Source organism: Coregonus clupeaformis, chromosome 7 (genome assembly GCF_020615455.1).
Source record: "Coregonus clupeaformis isolate EN_2021a chromosome 7, ASM2061545v1, whole genome shotgun sequence".
Lineage (NCBI taxonomy): Eukaryota > Metazoa > Chordata > Actinopteri > Salmoniformes > Salmonidae > Coregonus > Coregonus clupeaformis.
Genome location: NC_059198.1, coordinates 32,531,582 through 32,546,337, shown reverse-complemented (window position 1 = coordinate 32,546,337; position 14,756 = coordinate 32,531,582). Strand labels below are relative to the sequence as shown.

The 14,756-nt window shown below is 38.3% G+C and overlaps 1 protein-coding gene across 1 annotated transcript; it reads left to right on the top strand.

Annotated features, from left to right (window-relative positions):
- The first annotated feature begins 1,418 nt into the window (after positions 1-1,418).
- Positions 1,419-10,690, top strand: LOC121570598 (homeobox protein Dlx3b-like). Its single transcript, XM_041882065.1, has 3 exons — positions 1,419-2,030; positions 7,514-7,692; positions 9,689-10,690. The coding sequence occupies exons 1-3, from the start codon at positions 1,694-1,696 to the stop codon at positions 10,007-10,009; spliced, it is 837 nt and encodes a 278-aa protein (XP_041737999.1). The 5' UTR covers positions 1,419-1,693; the 3' UTR covers positions 10,010-10,690.
- Positions 10,691-14,756: the final 4,066 nt, after the last annotated feature.

Sequence of the window (14,756 nt, the reverse complement as noted above, 5' to 3'; positions counted from 1 at the left end):
AGGGTTAAGTTTAGGTGTTAAGTTAAAGGGTTAAGGTTAGAGTTAGTGAAAGTGTTAGGAACATGCTAAGTAGTTGCAAAGTAGCTAAAAAGTAGTAAGTAGTTGAAAAGCTGCTCATTAGCTAAACTGCTAAAGTTGTCTGTAATGAGATTCGAACTCCATACCAAACATAATATATCATACAAATTTGAGTGTTCCAGATGTACATTTACTATGTTACCTCTAGTCTGAGACCAGGCTGAGAGAGATAGGCTACATAAATCCACAAGGAGTTCAGGAGTAATTAAAAAAAATAAAAAAACTAAGGGTAGGAATAGATTTATTTTTTAAAGAGTTAATGAATAAAAATAAAAACAGAGGGAACTGATTAGCCTGGCTGTTTTAACCCCCCACCATGATCCCTAAGGGGCTCTGTAGAACCTAGTCCACTGCTAATAGACAAAGATGAAAAACCATCAACCATGGAAGTTAAAAGTGAACGTTGATCAATCTTTTTTGACACCCCTCCATGAGAGTTTCACTTGCCATTATCTATAGGCTATATGAGTTAATTACGTTTTGTTAGGCTGGTAGGCCATCATTTGCTGCATATCTGATAATCAACGACAAGTCGAATTACACACAATTTACCTAGACTTCTCCAAACCATGGTGTCATTGACACACTTTTTGGGTTGTTTTGGAGAATGGAAATGGAATGGCCACGTATAGGGGTTTCCACTAGTTACCACATCCACAAAGTCAAAATTGGCTATAGGCTATCGTAAAAATTCATAAAAACAAAAAGGGTTAGGCATAAGGTTAGCAGCATGGTTAAGGTTAGGGTTGAGGTTACGGTTAGGTTAAAAATCTGATTTTAAGAAGAGAAATGGTAGAAATGGGCGGGGTTTATGACTTTGTAATTGTGGAAACTAGTGAAGTTTTATTTTGTTTGTCATTTAGCAGACGCTCTTATCCATAGCAACTTACAGTTAATGAGTGCATACATTTTTCATACGTTTGCAATTCTAGGGCTGCCACTCCTAGGGCCAACCTAAAGATTAATTAGCCTATCAAATTAATCTTAAAGCCCATTAATAAATAGCCTAGGCCCAAACCTATGCATATAGGCGACGTTTTTTTTTTGTTATGCACAACTCCAGTGAAGAATGGTGCAAATCATTGTTGCAGACAGTTAAATGTTGACTAAATATGTCTTAATTAGGCCTAATAAACACAACAAACAGAAAATGTCTCTACTGTGGTTCGGTCCGGGGGAGGTTCTGGAGGTTTTGTTGTGGAGAGGAGTGTAGCCTGGCTGGCGACACAGTTTAGCCCTCCGGGTAAACGAAGCAGAGACTGTTTAGAACCAATGGGAATTAAGCATCCACTCCACTCGCTCTGTAATTTTGAGTTCAGTTGGGTTGGGTGCCGCCACAGTGCAGTGCAGTCTCGCCGAGGGACTTTGGATAGACTCAGAGGAGTTCAACGCTTCACAATAGGCCTGTTGTTTTGGTTTTATTTTGGGGAGTTTATGTTTTATTTTCAAACTTGTATTTCAACTTACATTTACACTTTAGTCATTTAGCAGACGCTCTTATCCAGAGCGACTCATAGTTAGTGAGGGCATACATTTTTCAACTTACTAGGCCTTTCTTACAAGTCTCCACTTTTTCTGGAGGTTTTTATTAGGGGGTGAAGGAGGGCCGTGCAGGATGAATGGAACAACTTCTGAGAAGGCAGCATCGAGCCTGTCGTCTGATCTCCACGCCACACTGAGCTGTCACCCGGGCGCCAAGGATTTGCCGACGCTGCCAAAATCCTCTGCCATGGGGTTCTACAGCGGCCAGACGACGCACAGCCACCACGACAACTACCCCAGCCACGGCCAGTCCTACTCGCAACCAATGAAGCCATACTCGTATCATCACCACTACAATATCCATGGGATGGCGCTCTCGGGGGCCTACATTGCCAACTCGGAATACCCTTATCCCCACACGCAATACGCTCATTATACCCGGGACATACAGTCACATCTCCAAGATATCGGTAAGATTTACGCATGAGACGCGAGGCCATTTTTGGTGAATAAAGGGTTGTCTAGAAGTTATGTTTATTAATATTTTGTTTCGACGTGTCAATGTTGCCCAAGTTAAATTAACCATCCAAAACGCGTATGCTATCGCTTATCGACAACGAGGACCAAACTTTATGCCACATAATTTAGATTGGGATATTTAAAATTCTATAAATAGAATTCACATTTGGTCAGCCTAATTGGTCTTAGGCATTACTTTGGGGGTTGGGGGTCTTGGGAGTTCAACGGTTTTGAAAATAGTGTAAATTATCGTACTTCTGATTTGGAATAATTTATCAACTAAATTAGGCCTACCTTTACCTTTATACATGTGAAACCATGTGGTTTTGGAACACTTTACATGTGATGATATTTCACATTAAGTTTCACATGGATAAAAAAAAATCACAAAATGCCCTGCGAACAAAACGTAATTATGATGTCCACGGAAAGTCACGAAATAGCCACAGTTTTTTCCACTTAGCTACATACAGTATTTTACGTACATTATTACATTGTGTATGTTTATTTCTACAGTAATTATTATTCAACATGTCCTCATGTGGGATATGAACTCACAACCTCTTGGTTCACTGCATTCAGAACTTCCTGCTATGCCACCATGTCTGTGTCAAGGGTTGATTTCACCTATATTCCTACATTGGACTTAAAAGTAAATCTCAGCTTTGTATAATACACTCAAGAAAAACTTATGTTTATCATAGTGATTCAGGAGTAACATTAAAACAGAATAATATGCCCCACCAACATTAGACAACTATACAGAAAACCCTCAAAATGCTGCGATAAGTAAACAAAATCAGTGATGAGAGAATAGTCAGATTAATTCCTAGCAGATGTCAGTCTTTTGCTAAGTGCAGAGATGTATTATGGTAATTACTCTGTAGGGGACTTTGTGGCGCAGCAGAAAGAGCAGCAAATCCAGAGGTTGTGAGTTCAAATCCAATCTGGGGTCATATTGAAAGTCAGTACTAAGTAATCATGTCAAATGTAATCATATTGATTAAAGATTTATACACTTTTTTTATTACACATTTTAGCTTAACAATGTACTATTTACATTAAAGTTAGAACCCTTAATTGAAACTGTAACAAAGCTGCTATCCTGCCTGTGTTTTGGTAAAAAGCTGAGAGATGGGCCTGGATAAATGTAACCACTCTCAAATTCATAGACAGAGCTATTGATCCATGATATCACAATTATAGTTTTAACCATGTTTTGAGGCTTTACTTTGGTTACAAACTATGGCGTAAAACAAACTTGTATTTTGGGTTCTGATGGGGTACAACAGTTGATCTAAGCTCGTGAGGCATTTATAAGGTCTATTATTCAAGAATCAATGGGTATATATCATTAATTGATCATTAATTGATCATTAAAGTCCCAAAATGTATGTAGCAACTATGGATTCCAGATTTAATATCCCCATACCATTTATTTACTTCCCTTACAAAAAAACATGTGACATTTGCAGTTTCACATGTGAAAAAACTGTTTTCACATGTTGATCTGAAATGTTCACATGTGAAAACAAGAGACAAGTGTGGTCAGATGTTCAAATGTGAAATATGTTCACAAGTATTCAATATAGAGTTCACATGTTAACACCACCTTTTCACATGTGAGGAGAATAATGTTTTCACTTCACATGTGAATTGCAGATTCACATGTGACATTTGCAGTTTCACATGTGAAAAACGTTCACATGTGGTCACGTGTAGTTTCATGTGTTGAAATTTTGCATCCCCATGTTGTCACATTTATTTCACGAGATGATGATTTCATATGTGCTGAAAAACTTTCATATGTTGTCCCGTGTAGTTTCATCTTATCACGTGTTGCTTTTACATGTTTCACATGTTATCACATTAACTTCACATTAGATCACATGTGATCACATTTTTTTCTGTAAGGATAGGCTATGCTAATTGAGTAGGCCTAGGCCTATAGACAATATGTCAAGAATTCAGAAGATATTTTTTGCTATTCTGCATTCTAGGCTGCAAAGCTAACAATGTGATATTTGTCAACATTTACATTAAAATAAAAACAGATATAGCCTACCCCATTTGTATTTTTGTCAAAAATGAATAAAGGTACCAAACAGTAATTCTGATTCCCAGGTAAAATACCCTTTTGAGTGACTAAAATATCACTCATATTATTCGTTTGAGAATAGTAATTTTTTCTCTCATGGCTAACCACAAGGAAGTTTGAAAAGACAAGCTGAGTGGGCGGGGAGCTTATATTCATGAGCTCGCCTTGACTGACTGCTCTTTGAAACGCCTGTGTCAAGCAACATGGTTGCAGTGAGCAGTGTTGCAGTAAAATCATCTCAAGCAAATTTGGTGAAACACAAAGCAACTCAAACAACATTGAAATTGCATCAATGATGTCAAAAATGTTTCATACATCTCCCGTTTGGCATCAGTGTTTTGAACAACCCTTCCCCCACTTTTGTTCCATGCTGGCTGAAGACCTAGCTAACCAGTAACTAGCTAACACTAGACACAGATGAAAGTGGAAACATAAAAGTATCTTTGCCATAGATGAATATGGTAAACTTTTAATTATATTTGCTGATACCCTACCGTCCAATTTTGGCACAGTAGAGTAGCTACAGTTGAAGTCGGAAGTTTACATACACTTAGGTTGGAGTCATTAAAACTCGTGTTTCAACCTCTCCACACATTTCTTGTTAACAAACTATCATTTTTGCAAGTCGGTTAGGACATCTACTTTGTGCATGACACAAGTAATTTTTCCAACAATTGTTTACAGACAGATTATTTCACTTATAATTCATTGTATCACAATTCCAGTGGGTCAGAAGTTTACATACACTAAGCTGACTGTGCCTTTAAACAACTTGGAAAATTCCAGAAAATGATGTCATGGCTTTAGAAGCTTCTGATAGGCTAATTGACATCATTTGAGTCAATTGGAGGTGTACCTGTGGATGTATTTCAAGGCCTACCTTCAAACTCAGTGCCTCTTTCCTTGACATCATGGGAAAATCAAAAGAAATCAGCCAAGACCTCAGAAAGAAAATTGAAGACCTCCACAAGTCTGGTTCATCCTTGGGAGCAAATTTCCAAGTGCCTGAAGGTACCACGTTCATCTGTACAAACAATAGTATGCAAGTATAAACACCTTGGGACCATGCAGCCGTCATACCGCTCAGGAAGGAGACGCGTTCTGTCTCCTAGAGATGAACATACTTTGGTATGAAAAGTGCAAATCAATCCCAGAACAACAGCAAAGGACCTTGTGAAGATGCTGGAGGAAACGGGTACAAAAGTATCTATATCCACAGTAAAACAAGTCCTATATCGACATAACCTGAAAGGCCGCTCAGCAAGGAAGAAGCCACTGCTCCAAAACCGCTATAAAAAGACAGACTACGGTTTGCAACTGCACATGGGGACAAAGATCGTACTTTTTTGGAGAAATGTCCTCTGGTCTGATGAAACAAAAATAGAACTGTTTGGCCATAATGACCATCGTTATGTTTGGAGGAAAAAGGGGGTTGTTTGCAAGCCGAAGAACACCATCCCAACCGTGAAGCACAGGGGTGGCAGCATCATGCTGTGGGGGTGCTTTGCTTCAGGAGGGACTGGTGCACTTCACAAAATAGATGGCATCATGAGGAAGGAAAATTATGTGGATATATTGAAGCAACATCTAAAGACATCAGTCAGGAAGTTAAAGCTTGATCGCAAATGGGTCTTTCAAATGGACAATGACCCCAAGCATACTTCCAAAGTTGTGGTAAAATGGCTTAAGGACAACAAAGTCAATGTATTTGGAGTGGCCATCACAAAGCCCTGACCTCAATCCTATAGAACATTTGTGGGCAGAACTGAAAAAGCGTGTGCGAGCAAGGAGGCCTACAAACCTGACTCAATTACACCAGCTCTGTCAGGAGGAATGGGCCAAAATTCACCCAACTTATTGTGGGAAGCTTGTGGAAGGCTACCCGAAACGTTTGACCCAAGTTAAACAATTTAAAGGCAATGCTACCAAATACCAATTGAGTGTATGTAAACTTCTGACCCACTGGGAATGTGATGAAAGAAATAAAAGCTGAAATAAATAATTCTCTCTACTATTATTCTGACATTTCACACTCTTAAAATAAAGTGGTGATCCAAACTGACCTAAGACAGGGAATTTTTACTAGGATTAAATGTCAGGAATTGTGAAAAACTGAGTTTAAATGTATTTGGCTAAGGTGTATGTAAACTTCCGACTTCAACTGTATCTATCTATATAAACCATGCCCCTTTGCAAACACGCCTTCTCTGATGTTGGTTACAAGGCGGTACTTATTTAAATTAGGTAAGAGAAAATTAAGGTGATGATACCCTATCAACTTAATAATCCCGCCTCCTGAATCCAAGTGGTTGACACGGGGGAGGGGACCAGTACCTTTATGATCAAACTTTATCAATGTAGAAGCAACATTCATGCATTTCATACATTTGTCATCAAACTTTGATCTGGTTTCATCCAAATATCATGACATTTCATGAAAAGCATGATTTTGACTGTTCATGACGTTTAAGATGAGCTCCCAGGGAATAGTGTATTATATAAGTTTTAGCCTACAATTCAAATGCCCCATTAGGCCTAGTCTACTTCGATCGTTTTGCAATAACACACTATGCTATGAAGCTCTTCAATAATATAAATTGTTCATATGGCCTAGAATGCAAATTAAAATGTAGCCTATTCTATAAACGCAAAAGGTTTCTTTATTTTTTCCAAAATTGGTTTTTGCAAAGCAGCTGAAACCTTCACATTTGAGAGAGAACTGCTATTGTGTTTGTGTTGTCATTGGTAATTTTTGTGTTGTTAACAATGTTTAGGTATCTAGGCCCTATAACATACCATTTGGCTGCTGGCATTGGCATTCCAGGAAGAATCTTTCTCTTTGAATTGGCCCGGGGACACACATCAGGTGTCACGACATGTCATTCTGGCACGCATTGCTTTTTGGCTCAATAGCCTGTCTTAGAGTTTTGACTTGATCACTGCATGTGAAAACACCCCAAACAATACATGAAGGCTATATAGCCTATATACTCAATGCACCAATCATTCTCTCTCATTAGTGGCATATCCCATAATAATGTGAGGGGCATTGGAATCTCTTGGACAGAGACATTTTGTGCACCAAACCCTGCTTAGGCTATTGAGTAAAGCATATTTCAGAACTGGTAAATTATATTTTTTAAATTGATGTTGACTAATTAAATATATATAATCAATTAATTCATCTGTTATCATAATACTTTTAATTAATCTGTTATCATAATACTTTTTTTTCTGTAGGCATAGGCCTACTGTTTAAGCCCTCTGTAGGCCTACTGTAAATGTATGAGCCCCTCAAGTCCTTTAGCCAACTAATGCTCTGTTGTTATTTTTCAGAGGAACCAGAGCCTGAGGTGAGAATGGTCAATGGAAAGCCTAGAAAAATCAGAAAACCTCGCACTATATATTCTAGTTACCAGCTCGCTGCGTTGCAACATCGCTTCCAGGGAGCTCAGTATTTGTCTCTTCCTGAGAGAGCCGAACTAGCGGCTCAACTTGGCGTGACACAAACACAGGTGAGGAAGCCAATAGGCCACACATACCACTGTTATGACACGCTGTTGAGAGGTTTATACCTCTATGATCTATGTTCATTTATCTAATAAAACCATGAACTATACTGGCATCTATTTTGCATACTTTAGGTCTACACCTAGTGAATCATCTAAGATGTTACAGGTTTTGTTATCGCTTTCTATTTTCACAAGTATGTGGTACATTTTCACAACTCTTAGTACAAAACTCAAAACAGATCATCAAAAAGGCAGTTGTTTTAAAATTCTAAGCACATGTTCAATTGACTTAGTACAAAACACAAAATGATACAGTCACTTTTTCACCAAATGTAATCAGTGTTTCATCTAGAAATACAGTGCCTTGCAAAAGTATTCATCCCCCTTGGCGTTTTTCCTATTTTGTTGCATTACATCTTGTAATTTAAATTGATGTTTATTTGGATTTTATGTAATGGACATACACGAAATAGTCCAAATTGATGAAGTGAAATGAAAAAAATAACTTGTTTCAAAAAATTCGAAAAAATAAATAACGGAAAAGTGGTGCATGATAGTTATGCATGCTCAGGTTTTCTGTTTTTTTGTCTTATTTCTTGTTTGTTTCACAATAAAAAATATTTTGCATCTTCAAAGTGGTAGGCATGTTGTGTAAATCAAATGATACAAACCCCCCAAAAATCCATTTTAATTCCAGGTTGTAAGGCAACAAAATAGGAAAAATGCCAAGGGGGGGTGAATACTTTCGCAAACTACTGTACATGTTTCACATTGCAATACATGTTCATATAAAGTAATTGCCTTTTAACAATGCAATGCTCACATTACTTTTGACATGATTATCTTTTCTTTTGTTAAAAGACATGTTACTATTACTTAATCCGACTGTTCTTAATTGATGATCACTTAAACATTTGGTAAACCTATAGATTGTACACATAAACTAGTTTGTCTGCTACAGATTTTGAGAATTACATAATGAAAAAGTATGTCTGTAAAGTAGAAACATAAAATAATATGATATATACTCGAATGTACTACTATGATGATGACTATTATGATTTTACTTCACAGTAAGTTTAAAAAAAATCTGATAGACAAGATCAGAGATGTACTGTATGTAACAAATCAACGTTTATTGGTCACGTACACAGATTAGCAAATGTTACAGCAGGTGCAGTGAAATGCTTGTGTTTCTAGCTCATACAGTGCAGTAATACAATATCAATACAATACCAATACATACATAATCCAGAAAGTCCAAAACAAGGAAGAAATGCATCCCCTATACAATAAACATGTATCCAAAATGAAGTGTGCCATGACAAAAGGTTTTTCCCCAGGTACATGAACAATGAGGATATTTACTGCGAATTGGATGAGAACCTATAGCCAAATGCTCAAGACAGGCTTAATGCAAACTAGTGCCTGCTAAAACTTATGTTTCTTTCTTTCTTTCATTTATTTTATTTTATTATATTGTGAAAGATGTCTTCAATGATCACACCTTTGATAGAAATTATGGACATTTGATGTTCAGTCAATTATAATGAGTAGTGCAAGTGTATAGCCTAATGTGAAAACAGTGTAAGGTACTGTAATTTACAGTACTGTAGCATACTACATTCAAAGGACAATTTTAAAACATGTATCTTACAATTCACCACATAATATAGTACCAAAATAGTACCAAAGCGATTAAAAAAAACGGTATTGTTTATATTATATTTCAAACCGCTGGTGTTATTAACCTCTTCCCAGTTTTTTTTTTTAATATCTGAGAATTGATAGCTTCATTAATGGATCTAAGTTTGCATCTGGATTCCAAATTTCAATGCAACATAATGCGGTATATTCTATTCTAATAAGGCCTAGGGTGTCAATATGAGATTACAACACTTTGCTAGATAATACATTTTTAACCCATGCATTCGCATGTTCTGGTACAAACATCCCGACCTTCTATTTAAACCTGTAGCTCAAATGTTTTTTCTTCCAGGTCAAGATCTGGTTCCAGAATCGGCGTTCCAAATTCAAGAAGTTGTACACGAACGGGGAAGTTCCACTGGACCACAGCCCTGGAGCCAGTGACTCTATGTCCTGCAATTCACCCCCATCCCCTGATATTTGGGACAGTAGTGTACCCACAGACCCAGCCACTAGAGAGCAGGCTCTCCAGCCCTCCCTCAGCTCCTCTCTATGTTATGTGGAGGACTACACTCAACACTGGTATCAACAGACCTCACAGACACGCTCACAGCACTCAGGACTGGTTCTTCAGCACACAACACCACCAAAGAATATGGGGGCGGTGTACTAACACAAAATGTATCGGTACAAACTGTGGTCCAGCAACATGGCCGCTCATTGGAAAAAAAGCCTAGAGGGCTATGTTGGGATTTGTGTGCCAATACAGAGGGCTGAAGTTCACGGACAAGTTGGGAAACATGCACAAGGACTTGTTGTCTCAGTTGTTCCTTTTGGATTCAAAACAGAGGAACTGTATACAAAAAGAATGGACAAATCCAAATCCATGTTCTGTTTAGATAGAGTGATGAGTTGCTAATGTTATCAGTGGCTCATTTCACTCTGTTGGAGAGATTTGATATGAGAATGGATGGAATAGCAACCTATTTGGTGGCACTTTCCTTTACAGTGGTCCACTGTGGGACCTTTAACTGAACAATGAAAAAGGTCCTTTCAGATTCTTTGATCCATAGCTATAAATATATACTGTCAGTGCATTCAACACCCTTTGTTTCTTCACAATATGAAACACACACAGATACATGGAAGTACTGTGTACCATTTTCATACATTTATATACATTATACTTGCCATATGTTGCATTTATATAGATGTAATTAAGGCTCAATTCACATATTGAGCCATACACATTTTTATTTCACAATGCATCAAAACAAAACATCTCTTGGAAGTTGTAGAGAACTACAGTGGCTTGCGAAAGTATTCATAGCAAAGGGCAAATAGCAAATACATATGCACGCACCACTTTTCTTTTTTCATTTCACTTCACCAATTTGAACTATTTTGTGTATGTCCATTACATGAAATCCAAATAAAAATCAATTTAAATTACAGGTTGTAATGCAACAGAATAGGAAAAATGCCAAGGGGGATGAATACTTTTGCAAGGCACTGTATTGGAAATAAATATCTGTATTTGGTACTTTGCGTTTGCAATAGATTTTTGGTAAAAGCCATAAACTCAGGTTGTTATTTATAATGTAGCCTATTTTATACTCTATTGATCTGTTAGTAGAAATTAAATGTGAGAACTTAAAACATCTGATTGTGGCACTTTGGTGCTTGAGAAACACATTTTATAGGTAGTCTTTTGAGTGAATAATAAAGTTTTTGTTTTTATTAATTATATTTGCACCAATTGAAATGATGTAATATTTACACCACACACACACACACAGACACACACACACACACACACACACAGATGTAAATGACCCCTTGAGATAACGTTCAAATCTTGTTTTCACCCCCCTTGGCATTTTTCCTATTTTGTTGCCTTACAACCTTGAATTAAAATTGATTTTTTGGGGTTTGTATCATTTGATTTACACAACATGCCTACCACTTTGAAGATGCAAAATATTTTTTCTTGTGAAACAAACAAGAAATAAGACAAAAAAACAGAACTTGAGCGTGCATAACTATTCACCCCCCAAAGTCAATACTTTGTAGAGCCACCTTTTGCAGCAATTACAGCTGCAAGTCTCTTTGGGTTTGTCTCTATAAACTTGGCACATCTAGCCACTGGGATTCTTGCCCATTCTTCAAGGCAAAACTGCTCCAGCTCCTTCAAGTTGGATGGGTTCCACTGGTGTACAGCAATCTTTAAGTCATACCACAGATTCTCAATTGGATTGAGGTCTGGGCTTTGACTAGGCCATTCCAAGACATTTAAATGTTTCCCCTTAAACCACTCAAGTGTTGCTTTAGCAGTATGCTTAGGGTCATTGTCCTGCTGGAAGGTGAACCTCCGTCCCAGTCTCAAATATCTGGAAGACTGAAACAGGTTTCCCTCAAGAATTTCCCTGTATTTAGCGCCATCCATCATTCCTTCAATTATGACCAGTTTCCCAGTCCCTGCCGATGCTGCCACCACAATGCTTCACTGTGGTGATGGTGTTCTCGGGGTGATGAGAGGTGTTGGGTTTGCGCCAGACATTTTCCTTGATGGCCAAAAAGCTCAATTTTAGTCTAATCTGACCAGAGTACCTTCTTCCATATGTTTGGGGAGTCTCCCACATGTTTGCTTATTTCTTTCTTTAAGCAATGGCTTTTTTTCTGGCTACTCTTCCGTAAAGCCCAGCTCTGTGGAGTGTACGGCTTAAAGTGGTCCTATGGACAGATACTCCAATCTCCGCTGTGGAGCTTTGCAGCTCCTTCAGGGTTATCTTTGGTCTCTTTGTTGCCTCTCTGATTAATGCCCCCTTGCCTGGTCCGTGAGTTTTGGTGGGCGGCCCTCTCTTGGCAGGTTTGTTGTGGTTCCATATTCTTTCAATTTTTTTATAATCGATTTAATGGTGCTCCGTGGGATGTTCAAAGTTTCTGATATTTTTTATTACCCAACCCTGATCTGTACTTCTCCACAACTTTGTCCCTGACCTGTTTGGAGAGCTCCTTGGTCTTCATGGTGCCGCTTGCTTGGTGGTGCTCTTGCTTAGTGGTGTTGCAGACTCTGGGGCCTTTCAGAACAGGTGTATATATACTGAGATCATGTGACAGATTATGTGACACTTAGATTGCACACAGGTGGACTTTATTTAACTAATTATGTGACTTTTGAAGGTAATTGGTTGCACGATATCTTATTTAGGGGCTTCATAGCAAAGGGCGTGAATACATACAGTTGAAGTCGGAAGTTTACATACACTTAGGTTGGAGTCATTAAAACTAGTTTTTCAACCACTCCAGACATTTCTTGTTAACAAACTACTGTTTTGACAAGTCGGTTAGGACATCTACTTTGTGCATGACACAAGTAATTTTTCCAACAATTGTTTACAGACAGATTATTTCACTTATAATTCACTGTATCACAATTCCAGTGGGTCAGAAGGTGATGTCATGGCTTTGAAGCTGCTGATAGGCTAATTGACATCATTTGAGTCAATTGGAGGTGTACCTGTGGATGTATTTCAAGGCCTACCTTGAAACTCAGTGCCTCTTTACTTGACATCATGGGAAAATCAAAAGAAATCAGCCAAGACCTCAGAAAAAAATGGTAGACCTCCACAAGTCTGGTTCATCCTTGGGAGCAAATTCCAAACGCCTGAAGGTACCATGTTCATATGTACAAACAATAGTACGCAAGTATAAACACCATGGGACCACGCAGCCGTCATACCGTTCAGGAAGGAGACGCGTTCTGTCTCCTAGAGATGAACGTACTTTGGTGCGAAAAGTGCAAATCAATCCCAGAACAACAGCAAAGGACCTTGTGAAGATGCTGGAGGAAACGGGTACAAAAGTATCTATATCCACAGTAAAACAAGTCCTATATCAACATAACCTGAAAGGCCGCTCAGCAAGGAAGAAGGCACTACTCCAAAACTGCCATAAAAAAGCCAGACTACGGTTTGCAACTGCACATGGGGACAAAGATCGTACTTTTTGGAGAAATGTCCTCTGGTCTAATTAAACAAAAATAGAACTGTTTGGCCATAATGACCATCGTTATGTTTGGAGGAAAAAGGGGGGACTTGCAAGCCGAAGAACACCATCCCAACCGTGAAGCACAGGGGTGGCAGCATCATGCTGTGGGGGTGCTTTGCTGCAGGAAGGACTGGTGCACTTCACAAAATAGATGGCATCATAAGGAAGGAAAATTATGTGGATATATTGAAGCAACATCTCAAGACATCAGTTTGGTCACAAATGGGTCTTCCAAATGGACAATGACCCCAAGCATACTTCCAAAGTTGTGGCAAAATGGCTTAAGGACAACAAAGTCAATGTATTGGAGTGGCCATCTCAAAGCCCTGACCTCAATCCTATAGAAAATGTGTGGGCAGAACTGAAAAAGCGTGTGCGAGCAAGGAGGCCTACAAACCTGACTCAGTTACACCAGCTATGTCAGGAGGAATGGGCCAAAATTCACCCAATTTATGGTGGGAAGCTTGTGGAAGGCTACCCAAAATGTTTGACCCAAGTTAAACAATTTAAAGGCAATGCTACCAAATACTAATTGAGTGTATGTAAACTTCTGACCCCCTGGGAATGTGATGAAATAAATAAATGCTGAAATAAATCCTTCTCTCTACTATTATTCTGACATTTTACATTCTTAAATTTAAAGTGGTGATCCTAACTGACCTAAAACAGGGAATTTTTACTAGGATTAAATGTCAGGAATTGTGAAAAACTGAGTTTAAATGTATTTGGCTAAGGTGTATGTAAACCTCCGACATCAACTGTATGCACGCACCACTTTTCCGTTATTTATTTATTTATTCAAAAAAAAATTAACAAGTCATTTTTTTTATTTCACTTCACCAATTTGGACTATTTGGTGTATGTCCATTACATGCAATCCAAATAAAAATCAATTTAAATTACAGGTTGTAATGTAACAAATAGGAAAAACGCCAAGGGGGTTGAATAATCTTGCAAGGCACTGTAGCTGTTTTCACATTGAGCTGAAATGTTCAAGTGAAAACAAAAAGAGACGTGAGGTCAGTTCTTCACACGTGAAACCATATGTTCACATGTATTATATTTAGACTGCACATGTTAACGCCACCTTTTCACATGTGAGGAGAATAACAGTTGAGAAAATGTACCACATATTGTGAATATTGCACCAAAGCGATAAAATAAAAGCTGTAGTTAAACATGTTAGATGTATCATGCTATTTTTCATACAAAGGATCCATTTGAAAAGTTCTTAAGGAAAGACCAACTGTATTTGGCGTCTCATGGGTTAAGTGTGTGAAGCAGACAGTTTTTCTGTCTGGCTGAGTCAGTGAGGAGGACATGCCCTGGTTTGGGGAAGAGCTGCCTGCCTGCGTGTGAAGGGGCTGTGG